Raw genomic sequence first — 12956 nt, 5'->3', positions numbered from 1 at the left:
GCTGGGGAGGGGCCAGTCGTTAGGGTATGGAATGTTAACTCAAGTGGTGACTGACTGTTTCCGTAATACCAGGTCGTTGTGGCTGCACGCTCTAGTAATTGAGGCTGTGTACTTCACCGAGCTTGTGGTAGAGCCTAGGGCAAACCGCTGTCCCAAGAGAATGCTGGGATAGATAGAGTTAGCCAATACTGAGTCTGAACGTGGTGATTTTGCTGGTTGTTTTAGCTCCAGATGTTGGCATGCTTAGTTTTTAATGTGATTAATAAATGTGGCGCCATATCCCCTCCCCACGCCTGAACCCTCTCTCCTACTCCTTTCCCACCTTATTCTTTTTGAAAAATTTAAGAAACAGTAATGAAAACCTGGTGTTTCAAACTGCACTTTGTTCTCATGTTCAACAAAACCTTCAGATTATTGGTAGAAATGAGCACTAAGCAGTTGCTCAGCCTGGAATCTTTATGCACTCTGAAATCCAGAATAGAAATAAATATACCTAGATGGGTTTTTTTTCACACATTTTGTTAAATTATATTTTTGAATATCCAGTTAAGTATCCAGAAATGCTTAGCATAAATATCTAAAAAGAATAAATTCATGATGTGCAATTGAGTTTTTTAATTTGGAGTAATTGGTGAATTGCTTCATTATGCTATTACCCGTCCATCCTATACATAGCACTCCTTTGAAGTACTTCTCTATAGTATCATTATCATACTAAAGTCTTTATGAGAGTAGCCAGGTTGAAAAGTTATCTGATTTTTTAAACATATTAATGTTGGGTTTTTCCCCTTGGTGTTGACATTCTTCTTGATCCTGTCATTGTCAGTAAAACAGTTCATTCCTGCCCTATTTTCCTACACTTGATGCACAAACAGCCTCATCAAGTTCAGACTTCAAAGTCACATTCACTTGCAAAAGAAGGAAACCATAGCCCATGGATAATGTCCATTTCCTTCTGAGTGGGAAGGAAGAAACTTTACTATAGTTGTCATTATTTGGAATGCTGTGGGTTAACAGTGACATAACTTCTCAACAAAGTGGTCCCTCTGTCTTCTTGAAGGCCACAGAAACTGTAGGGAATTACTCCTTTTGTACCTCACTTAGAACCTCTTTTTTTCTCAGAATTTGTAGGATCCAGATCAAAGCTGTAATTGGAAAAATTATACTAAAAGTAGCCCCATTATCTCTACTCAGGCTTCCAGGGGTTGAGCCTGAAGCCACCCTCAATGAGGACTCTTGGGCCTCAGAACTCTTTAATGAGACTATTCTGTAGTACTTTACCTAGGGAAGCAAGAATTGAACATTAACTGCTTTTATTAGTTTAGATGTTTAAGGATAGACCACATGTTAGATTGCTCTTGCTTTTACAAAGCTTTAATTCTAAGCTAATGAAAGCAAGTCTCAATATTATGAAAAATCAAGCCTTTGGGGTCCAACTAAAAATTCAGTCATACTAATCAACTTTTGCTTTATATAGTAAATGCTTGTATTGCTTTGTGTCATCTTTAGAACCCTATAAAAACCAAGGTAAGTCAGGTGCCAGTGGCTCACACCTGTAATCCTAGCTACTCAGGAGGCTGAGATCTGAAGATTGCAGTTCGAAGCCAGCCTAGGCAGGAAAGTCTATGAGACTCTCATTTCCAGTAAACTACTCAGAAAAATCCAGAAGTGGCACTGTGGCTCAAGTAGTAGAGTGCTAGCCTTGAGCAAGAAGAAGCTCAGGGACAGTACCTAAGTTCAAGCCCCAAGACTGGCAAAAAAAAAAAAAAAAGTAAAAGAAATACTTTGGTGAACTCTGTTGCAACCAAGATCTAGAGCTTTGCCAGATCAGTTTGGCTTGCCCATTCCAATAGACGTGGTTGGAATTCCAAGAAACCACTGATCACAACTAGACCTGGAAAATACTTTCTGCCATGTTCATACCCATTACCATTTTACTGCCAGTGTTTGGTAATACTTAGTAGCATCATCTTTATAGAAGAATTTGTAAATGAGTAGGAAATTATACTTTAAAGAACTAAATACAAGCCAGACACCAGTGGCTTATATACCTGCAATCCTAGTTACTCAGGAGGCTGAAATCTGAGGATCACAGTTCAAGCCCAGCTCAGGCAAGGAAGTCAGTGAGCTCGTATCTCAAATTAACCACCAGGAAACCAGAAGTGGCACTGTGGCTCAAGAAGTAGAGTACTAGCCTTGAGCTGAAGAGCTGAGGGCCAGCGCCCAGGCCCAGAGTTCAAACCCCACGACCAAAAAAAAAAGTAAATACATAGCTGCTAAAGCCAATCAGGTTGTTTTTAATATATATTCCAAACTACTTCAAATGACTTCACACACTGTAGACTTAAAAAGCAAGAGTACATTTGCCCTCACATTGCAGTTTCTTCAATTACAGAAAGCGTAAGTCATAAAAGAAAAAAACACCAGGTGCTAGTGGCTCACACCTGTAATCCTAGCTACTTAAGAGGCTGAGATCTGAGAAGCTTAGTTCAAAGCCAGCCAGGCAGAAAAGTCCATGAGATTCTTTATTTGCAATAAACTACCCAAAAAAAGGGGGGGGGGCGTGGATATGGAGTTGTGTGGTACAAGTGATAGAATGCTAGCCTTGACCAAAAGAAGCTCGGGGATCGTGCCCAGGCCCTGAGTTCAAACCCCAGAACCAGCTCACACCAAAAGTGAAGAGCTCTAGTAGCCCATAAAATTATAGGTTTTTCCAAAATAAAATTTAATAAAAATAAAAGAAGTGAGAAGCTGCTAGATTGGATGGCAAGGAGAGCAAGAGTTCCGTTAGAAAATATTTGTTTTCATCTGGCTCCCACCTATAATCCTAGCTGAGATCAGGAGAATTACTGCTTGAGACCAGCCCAGACAGAAAAGTTTACAAGATTCCTTTTTCTCCCCCAACTTAAGAGGAAAGAATAATAACCAGCACAAAAAAGCATCTCCCTAGCAAGTATGGAGTCCTGAGTTCAAACCCCCCAGTACCATCAAAATGAAAGAAAAATGCAGCTACTTATTTTATATCCTAAGCAGTGACACAGAAGTAAATGTGAAATTTCTTTTATAGATTTATAAAGAATTGAATATTAGAAGGAATAGTGGAAAGCTTCAGATGTCCATGAAAAGTAAACATAGACTACAGAAACAAAATGCCATCCTGCTGTTCATGACTTAAATGGTGTCCAGATGACCCATCAATTACTTTTTCTGTGTGTGTGTGCCAGTCCTGGGGCTTGAACTCAGGGCTTGGGCACAGTCCCTGAGCTTCTTTTCTCAAGGCTCTACACTTGAGCCACAGCTCCACTGCCTGCTCTCTTGATCATTAATTGGAGATAATAGTCTCACAGACTTTCTAGCCCAGGCTGGCTCCAAACCTTGGTCCTTAGATCTTCTGAGTAGCTAGGATTACAGGTATGAACTACCAGCACCAACCAAACACTTAATTTTGATAGAGGAAGAGCATAATAATTTTTTGTTTGAATTTGGTGTAAATAGGAAATTTAGAAGGATAAGGGAAATTATGACTTGCCACTTGTTAGTCACCTATCTTGTGGCTCATTGGTTGTGGTGATCCTCTTTGAAGTCTTTTCTAAAACTGGACATGAATTATTGAGGCATTCATAATACCTTTTGAATATTTGATTCATATAAATGGAGGTGAAATTACAAGCTGAGAGAATATTTGAAAATAAGGAAAAGTCTCAGTTTACAATGAAGCTGTAGGAATCACACAATCTTTTTGAAGGAAAAGCAAGATAAAGCCGATGTCATTAAATGCTTAGAGTGGCTCCCCATGTATGTGCCAGGATCTGAAATGTAGATTGGAGTTGGTAAACTTTTCTGTAAAAGGTCCAGTGGTAAATTATATTTTGGCTTTTAAGCTATACAGTCTGTCACAACTACTTTTTTTGCGATCGTGGGGCTTGAATTGTTATTGAGCTTTTTTTGCTCAAGGCTAGCACTCTACTACTCTGAGCTACAGCACCACTTCCAGTTTTCTTGTGGTTGGTTAATTGGTGATATGAGCTACAGACTTTCCTGACAAGTTTGGTTTTGGACTGCCATCGTCAGAAACCGGCTTCCTGAGTTGCTAGGATTACAGGTGTGAGCCACCAGCACCCAGCACACTACTTTTTTTTTTTTTTTTAAGCAGGTGGCAAGCTTCATTGTCTCACAAGATAAAGTTCACTGGTCTTGACCTACTTTGTCCTTTCCTTTTAAATACTGCCTGATAATCTTAGCTTCTTAACAAATGTGGTAGGACCAGACCAGATCTGGTTAGACCTTCCTGTGGTATACTATAGTCTCTTAGTAATGAATGAGCCAATCCAAGTATGTTACATATTTTAACTCTATAATTTGCATTTCCTGTTAGTGTTCTCTCAACATTCTGTGACTTTTTTTTTGAAAGTTCAAGAAACACTGTGAAGACAGATCCAAAATTACATCTATTTCTTAATAGGCATTATCTATGTAGATTATTTTTTGTTACCGTCACAAATTGGAAAGCAATTTGGTTAGAGCTTAATTTCCTTTTAGAGGAATAACATGAAGACCAATGCAGTTTGAAACATTTCTTCCCATGTGTGTCTGTGTTGCTGTCTGTCCCTGTGTCTACACTTGTATGTCTGTTGGGTGGGGAGGTGTGTGTCTGTCCCGGGGGAGAGGTATCTGTAAAGTCAGTTCTCTTTTCTCCTGTAGGGTGGATATGCAGCCTACAGATATGCACAGCCTGCTACTGCAACCGCAGCCACAGCTGCTGCAGCCGCCGCAGCCGCTTACAGCGACGGGTATGTAGATCACAGGAGCAGGCACTGCACCATCCACAGCGTTGTCCTTTCCTCCTCACCACTGCTAGAGCAGAACCTAGTTCACTGGGCTTCCTGCCAGGCAGGTTTCTCTGCAGGTCTGCTCTGCATGGCCTCGCTGTGCCAGCATAGGAGCCATGGGCCCCTCCCCCTATTCACTGTCTTGTTGTATTTTCTTGGATCTGCTACTGCAGTCTCCTTCTTCCTCTTTCAACTCCCTTTCTAGTACTTCAGAATATTTCAGGACTGCATTCAGGTAGAATTTTCCTAATAACAATTCAAGACTAAATAACTCACATCTTTAGCAGAGTAAACCCTTTTCTTCTCTTTCTGATTGTGCTTCTTTTTTCCAGTTATGGCAGGGTGTACACAGCCGACCCCTACCATGCCCTTGCCCCTGCCGCTAGCTATGGAGTTGGCGCTGTGGTAAGTGAATATACATTTTCCCTTAAACTGTTTTTCTCCCTCTAACTTTTACATACAGACTATAAAAGGTCTCGAGAAAGGATCAGTTCAGTCCTTCATCTGTTGCCACAATGTGAGAGCCTCCTAGGTCACTGGAAACTTCACGTCACTGTCGTTATCTGTATATCAGCTATGTGGCTTAGAAAGGAATGGGTAGTGCCTGTCTTCGATGAATAATGACATCATTTAGAAGAGGAGTAAGGGAACAAGTTCCAGTGTTAGATACATGCCATTGTCATAATTTTATTGATTGATACTGGCAAAGACTGGAGAATAAAAATCAGAGCAAGCTTTCCAAAGATCATAATATATATCATTTTGAATTGCAGATCCAAAGCATATCTCTGCTAATTCCTAAGCCTTCTGGTAGATATTATTCTATCAATAACATTTTATCATTGGCAAAAAGTGATATTTTCATGGAAAAAAATGAAAGATGACCGTAGAGCTTATCTAGAATAATCTACCCTAACCAAAGTCCTTACTGCAATATTCTTGGGTCTGGCTAGAAAAACTTTAGTTCTAGTGAATGGGACTTACTGGCCAGGCAGGCTTTGCCTCAGTGGGACCTCCTAACATCAGGCATTCTCTCCAACACAGAATGCAGCTAGGCAGCTACTTCCATACATGGGCAGTATTGTCTGAGAGGGAAGCAGAATGAAGTGAAAAAGTTAAGGTGTGAAATATGAGAGCCTGCCACTTTTCCCAACGAAAGCCCGCTGATGAAGGTTTGGGGACAGAAAAGATAAGGTCTTCGGGGAAAGTATGTTTAGAATTGAAGCAGAGAGAGTAATAGCACAACAGTGGATGTTTCTGATAAAAATCATATGTAAAAAGTCCTATATAAAAAATGAGCCAAAGAAAGGTAGATTTCTGGGGAACTTCTTGACAGAGATAAGCCATCAGATAAAGTTGAAAGAAACAAACTAGTTAGTATATACTCAGCCCTTCATGTGAATACATTTCACATCCATAGAAAGAACTGAAATACTAGGGAAAGAATTAAAAGTATTCTAAAGATGACTGAAAGCATATAGAGGAGATATATATATATATATGGGACCGGAGTATCCACTGGTTTTGGTAACCTTGGGCAGTTGTAGAATCAATCCAATAGATAGATTGCAAAGGAAATGGATTTTTATGTATATATAGTTGAAAGATGAACTTAAGTTGAATCATCTCAAACACAGGATGTGACACGAATTCATGTCAAAAATAAAGATCAGAAGTAACACATGCCCCTGATGGGTCTCTGGTAAGGATTGTGATTATGTATCAGGGTAAAGAAAGACCCATTCTGGTCAAAATCATTCTGTTTGCTAAACTCAGCTTGAACTTCATTAAGTCTCCGTTCTGGGCTGATTAATAAAGTAGGTGTTGTGTTGGACTCTGGCTGGTGCACCTTGGAGGCAGAAGTTGGTTTCCTGACTTCACCAGGCAGTATGTGGCCCCTTTCACTGAAGTTTCAAAGGAAGCCATTTCCCCAAATCCATCCCCAAGACACGTTTCTTCATTTGTGATGCTGCTCTCATCAGCTGTCTAATTATTTTTGTCTTTAATCACTACAGGCGAGTTTATACCGAGGTGGCTACAGCCGATTTGCCCCCTACTGAAGTGACGTGAAACCCCTGCAAATGGGACAGCCCCCAGTTCATGAGGCCTGGCTATTGCAATATTTACTAGTAGAGGAACTCTATAGCAAGATGAAGAGGAAATACAAACAAACAAACAAAAAAAACACAAAAAAAGAGAGAATACTTTTTTATACCTCACTATGTTCTTTGAATATGTATTTTTCCTTTAAATTTCTGCCTTTAATTCTTTTGTTCCAAAGATTGTGCATTTTTTTCTTTTTTTTTCTTTTTTTTTAACTGTGGTAAACGAAAAACAAACAAACAAAAAAAAAAGATAATGCATTTCCATGTCTATATGTCCGTGCCTAGCTTATTCTGTCAGTCACGGAAAAGGCAGTTGATGAGGAAGGAGAGACACTAGGAGCAGAGATATGCATCTGATCAGAAATCGGCAGACAGAATTACCAAAGTGTATCTGGTGCTGCGTGGCTGGGGACAACAGAAGTGGAAGAGATCTTTCTGCAGCAGCATATTCTTCTAGTCTTCTGAATTCTGGTCTTTGGCAGGAGATTCTGATTGGCTGTGGCTGGAATCCACATGCCACTAGAGAGGAATTTGTGCTTGCAAAGCAGGAGAATTAAAAACACTTTTCCTCTCCTCCTTCCCTCCTGTCTTCTCCATTCTTTTTACAATCATCTTACACACCCAGCCTGAGACAGTTGGCATAGCTTTTGGAATTACAGTGTTGATATTTCCAAACACGCTCTCAGACTGTGGATAATAAACACCTCATTAGGAAACCAATCTCAGAATGAACTCTGGAGTATGAAAACACTTGTTTCTTTTCTTTCCTCCAATCCTAGCACATCTGCTGGCTACTTCTGTAACCACCGTGTAGCTCATCTGTTCTTCAGTTACATGCTGCTCCCATGTCCTCAACATTCAGGAGTTTCGTATCCAGGGACAGAGAATAAATAGCCAGATTTCCTCCAGGTATCTTGGCACAGCTTGAAGAGTCAAAATAAAAATTTTGAGAGCCATTAAGGAGGGTTCAGAAGAGGAAAAAGGAATACTAAGTCTGATATTCCTTATCTTGCTTGCAACAGAAAATCAGTACAATTTATTTGAAAACATAATAAAGCATCTGTTGGGGAAAGGTCAAGCCCCTAGGCCAGCTGCCCCTGGGAGTGTTGGTGATAAAGACACTTGAGGACAGGCAGAGGCACTTTGCATTCACCCCAAAGCCATAGGAATTTTCATCTTCCAGAGCCTCTGTGAGTCACTTCTCTATCCACAGTCTCCAGCTCTCTTGGCCATTCCACCCAGCTTCGCATTATCCTCCAAAGATACCAGCTGAGCACCTGAACCACTTGGTGCACATTAACACTACAGGAAACAAAATCTAGAGCCCACCAAGAAAAGAAGCTATGAAACGGCAAGGGTCCCCTGCAGAGTCCACACAGTGAGTCACTGCAGTTGCTGTCTAGCTTTAGTTGTATGTTAGCAAGGTAGGGGAGAAAGCTCCGGGCTATAACTAGTAAAGACAAAAGTCTGACAGTGTTTCCAAAACAAAAAGCATTAGGAAGTGGGCAAGTATGGTCCGCTGGCTCCTTGCTCTGCTCACACTGGTACTAGGGTGAACTTTCACCCCAAGGGATAGCTGCTAAAGGGAGTAGTTCAGAGACGTGGAGCTTCTGCTTTATTATGGGTTTTGTTTGATTTTTTTTTTAACTCCTGCCTCCACACGTTCTTTTCTGATAAGCTGATTTCGTGTCCCTGAATTAAAATGACTGACATGTGACAGTATCAAGCATTCTTTGTAAACTGATGTCTGGGAGGGCACTGGCCTGCCACATGGAGACATCTCCCTCTTCCCATCCCTCTTCCCTAATAACCTGGGGAGATGGCAAAGAAACTCCAGGCCTGGTGCACTCATGGATTCGGGGAAGGAGGAAGCCAATAGAGTAAAGGACAAGACAGTTCAAGCAAATGGCCATTCACAGGGCTGCCTCCTCCCCCAAGCCAAAGTTAGGTTTGTTGCTGTTAAGACAATATTGTGTGTATATAAATATTTTAGGTGAGGACAAGGGCTGGGGGCTTACAGAGTTCTGGGGAATGAGGGCAGGGAGGTTCTTTCTTTTACTTTGGTTTTGAGGGAGAATGTCCGCTGACTGAAGAAACAGACATTAGGGTCATTCTCCCAAAGTAGCAAGCCACTTAGCCGGGTGGAGACCCCATCAAGTCCTCACTGGTGATATTTGTGGCAGAGGAGTGAGAATGTTTCTCTTTTCTTGGATAGGAATGAGGATAGCCGGCAAGGTAGAGAAGGCAGCTCCCTCCCATAGCCTTCCAAAAGAGGCAGAGTCCAGGCTTTGAGGAGCCTTTGTGCACTTCAGTTCAGCTGGTTCTGGCTGAGGCCTCCAAGGCAAGCTCTGTTTTCCAGGGTGTTCCTGCTGTATTGCCAGGGGTGCTCTTCTGTGTCGCTTTCTCCAGCTCCCTTTTCTGAGACAGAATACTTGGAATTCTGCTTCTTATGCAAGGGCCCTCTGGTTTTCAGGGTCAACGCTGAGAATCGAAGCCCTCTCAACCATCCTGATCTCACAGTATCAGCCTCCCCATCCGCTGTGGAGCTTGGAGGTCCCCTCCCATCAGCGTCACCAGAGGCAGGTTCCTTGAGGCATCTGTGCTTCTGCGTTCCTGACACAGCCAAAGGGGTTGGCATTTTATGAATAACTTCTCTAGGGGATGTAGGCTGATAAATTTTCAAAAAGCTTACTGTTGCTGAATCACAGTTCAAGGATGGCCTTCTCAACTTCGCTCTCATCCATGACCTGGACTTTCTATACTAGGCATCTTATTCTTAGAAGTCGGCCTCCTTTAGGGAGACCCCTAGTTAAAACCTTTATTGGATATCCCTCTTTCATCCCAGAGAGCTGCCCTTAGGTCTTTTCTAGAATTCCTGTGTTCCATAGTTCAACTGCATTAACTCAGATCCATCATTGTGATTCATCGATTTTTAAGGCTCTCAGGTTTAACAAAACCTATCACTATCATCCTCCAGCAGCCTCAGTCTGAATGGAGCCAGTATATTTTCTTTCTTTAAAGAAGTCAACTGGGGCTCAGCTCTTAGTTCAAGGGGAGCTAGTGGCTATCTAGTCAATAGAAATCAGTGATAGCAGCTTTTCCTCGAATGTGGACTCCTCAGGGGCTGAACTGCTCTTAATTTAGGGTATGCTTTACTAGAGACGTAGCAAACATCAGTTATCACCACCATCCAGTAACGACGTAGCTTCCAGATATGACGGACTATAAGATGGGGTGGAAGCTGCCCCAGGGATGTACTTCCTTTTGGCAGAAGAACAAGGCCAACTAAGGGACAGTTTGGTTAGCACCTGGACATTTCAAGAGGGAGAGGGGTGAACTTTCCCTCTTTGCCCAGGTTAGCCGATTCTCTGCTGCTTGCAACTCTCTAGCACAGTAACATTTGCAGAATTGCAGATTTTTTTCCCCCAGATATTAGGAGGAAAGGGACTTGGGGAGGGGAGGGTGGGGAAGGGGTCGTGATGTTTTAAAAAGCATAAGTTACCTGTTTGCACTGTTTTAAGATAGGAAAAAAAATAGTGGGCAAGGTGAACATCGGATGTAAACGTGTGTGTTTTATTTTGTCATGCTCTTGAGAATGTCTGACTCTTTGTAGTATACAACAGTGACATTTGATTCTCTGTTGCATAAAACACTATATTTTTTTGGAAATGTTACTGTCCAAAAGCCTCTTCCCTCCCTGTCCTTTTCCTGTGTACTTCCTTCATCCTTGCTTTACTGATCAGCCAGGCAATAGCCATCCAGGAGCTAGAGCAAGAAACAGGGCCCTTTCCAAGTCGGCTCTGGGTGTCCTAAGCCAGCCTGTGCCCTCTCAATCACTGAGTACAGTAGAGTCTCTGGCACCTTGCTTTGAAAATACAGCTCACAGACCAGACTACCAGTTATGGCATTTCTCAGTGAGAGGCGCTAGGATGAGGAGCCAAGGGATGGAGGGACCCCTGAAGTATTGCAGGTGGCTGTAGTAGCCGAGTTCTTATGCATGTTACCGAAACTGTAACCAGTTACAGTTTACTCAGGAAAACGGTAGATCAATTCAGCCATGGTAGTGCTGGTTGGCAGGGATTGGTAACTGAGAACTGCTCAACAGCCAAAACTCAAACCTTGCCTTTATGGAGACCACCAGCATAGGGCCATGGTCCTCTGCCTGGTGGTGCTATACCTGCCAGTGACATGAGGGCTCAGCTCACCCTGGCAAGCAAAAAGGGAACCCAGATTCTCTTTATCTCCCCTCTCCCCCTGCCTATTACCAATACCAGATTCCCCAGCGGGCATGTGAGGTTTTTGAATTTTTCAAAAAGAAAATGTTTTGGTTTGTTGTTGTTGTTGTTTTTTTTCCTGGGGACTGATAAGTGCTTTAAGTGATGTCTGCACCCCATGAAGACTCCCAGCTTCTTCGTTTCCTCGTATTTTCTGTTCACAGTATTTTTGTGTGCGCGTGCTTATTCGGCAGCTCATTTTGGCTGTATTATATATCGAGTGATGAATTGATCCTATTTTTCCCCCTTAAAGGACATGAATTTTTTTTTCTTATGTTATCATTCTGCTTGTGAATATTTGAAGCCAGGCTGGGCTGACACTAGGGCTACAAAGTGAGGAGAGAGCCAGAGGAGTTTCCTTGTCCTTGACAGGCTCACCCACCTGAGGCTCTGAGCTTTTCAGTCCAGATCTTTGCAAGGCTCAAGCGCCGCTGCCGCAGAACCTCTCCTCTCCTCCCCACCCCCACCCATGGCAGGGACTGGCCGGGCCCCACGTGCACCACGGATTCTCTGGCCCCTCCCATTGCCATGGCAGAACAGGTACATTTGGGTCTTGGGGGCATCCATGGGATGTTTGTACAATTGACCACCTGGCCTTGCCTCCTCCCCTCCCGTCCTCCCCAAGACTCACTTCCTAGGACACCCGAGCCGCTTGCCCAGGGCCCTGTTTCCCTGCCAACTCCAGAGAAGCACCCCAGGGCTTTGTGACAGTCTCTAATTCCCCTCCCTTCTCCTTAAGAATCATATTGTATAGTAGCTTTCAGACCATACAGTATTCATTGGGTTACTCCTATTATTATCAAGTAGCTGGAATTGTGAAGGTCGGAGTAGTTAGATCTTTAGCTTTTCTTCCTTATTTTTTGTATTACTCTCCATGTGTATAAATTATTGATCATGTTGCTGGCTTTTATAAACTTAAGCAAAGGAGGAGGACTGCCTCACCCTTTGCGAATGGTAATGAAGCACTGTTTTTAAATAAAAGAGAGAAACACCATCTTTGGCCTGTGTGTATTGATCCTCTTTCCCTGTTGCCTCCACCTGAAGTTTACAAGGTGTTCCCTGGATTCACAGGATGGTAAAAGGAAGAAGGAAAACCACAGCTCTTCCTGCAGAAGGTGGTAAACTGGCAGATAGATGGGACCACCAGCTGCTGTCTGGGGTCTGCAGCCAGTGAGCTTCCATCTGTCCAGAGTTCTGAAATCCCTTTGCAATTGCATGCGTTCACTCTCCCCTAACCTCCTGAGCCGCCTACCACTCCGCCAGCTCCTTTGCGTTTTCCTGAATGGGAATGTGCCCTACGATACCTCTTTCTTACCTGGACCTGTTAGCTACCCCTTAATACATTGGTTTCACTGCCAATAATTGCTCAATGTCTGAAGTTACCATAACACCCTCTTTCCATCTCCAACTCCTTTAACTTCACCCCACGAGGTAATCCTGCTTCCTTTTCTGTGAAGATTATGGAGTCATCACATAGCGTCTCCTTGAATAAATTTGGCTGTCAGTGTCACAAGCCTACTTGTATCCCACCCATTCTTTTTTCTTTCTCCTGTTCTTGTGGAAGAGGCCATCGTCTCACAAGCAGACCCATATCTACCCTGCTCTCTCAGCTTTGGGACTTTGACCTCCTCTTTTGCATGGTTAACCTTTTCTCTCTAGGATCATCTTGGTATTTAAATATGCTTAAATCATAAACATTTTTAGTGGGGTTTTTTGTGTTTGGGGGTGTTGGTTTTTTTGTTTGTTTT

At 42.7% G+C, this 12956-nt stretch overlaps 1 protein-coding gene across 22 annotated transcripts in view; it reads left to right on the top strand.

Moving 5' to 3' along the window:
• LOC138811691 (RNA binding protein fox-1 homolog 2) overlaps nucleotides 1–12202 on the top strand; it is a 245889-nt gene extending 233687 nt beyond the window's left edge. For 21 of the 22 annotated variants that reach the window (XM_069999400.1, XM_069999398.1, XM_069999413.1 and 18 more), the window contains 3 exons: nucleotides 4702–4790; nucleotides 5162–5234; nucleotides 6845–12202. In XM_069999400.1, the coding sequence (XP_069855501.1) occupies nucleotides 4702–4790; nucleotides 5162–5234; nucleotides 6845–6899 (217 nt within the window). In that variant the 3' untranslated portion in view covers nucleotides 6900–12202. Of the gene's footprint in view, nucleotides 1–4701; nucleotides 4791–5161; nucleotides 5235–6844 lie in introns of those variants that run through there. The other variant, XM_069999419.1, reaches the window with a different exon arrangement.
• Nucleotides 12203–12956: the final 754 nt, after the last annotated feature.

This window comes from Dipodomys merriami, unplaced genomic scaffold (genome assembly GCF_024711535.1).
Source record: "Dipodomys merriami isolate MVZ:Mamm:240054 unplaced genomic scaffold, mDipMer1.0.p SCAF_55, whole genome shotgun sequence".
NCBI classification, from domain to species: domain Eukaryota; kingdom Metazoa; phylum Chordata; class Mammalia; order Rodentia; family Heteromyidae; genus Dipodomys; species Dipodomys merriami.
Note: the sequence above shows the minus strand (reverse complement) of the source record. Positions and strands in the feature narration are given on the sequence as shown.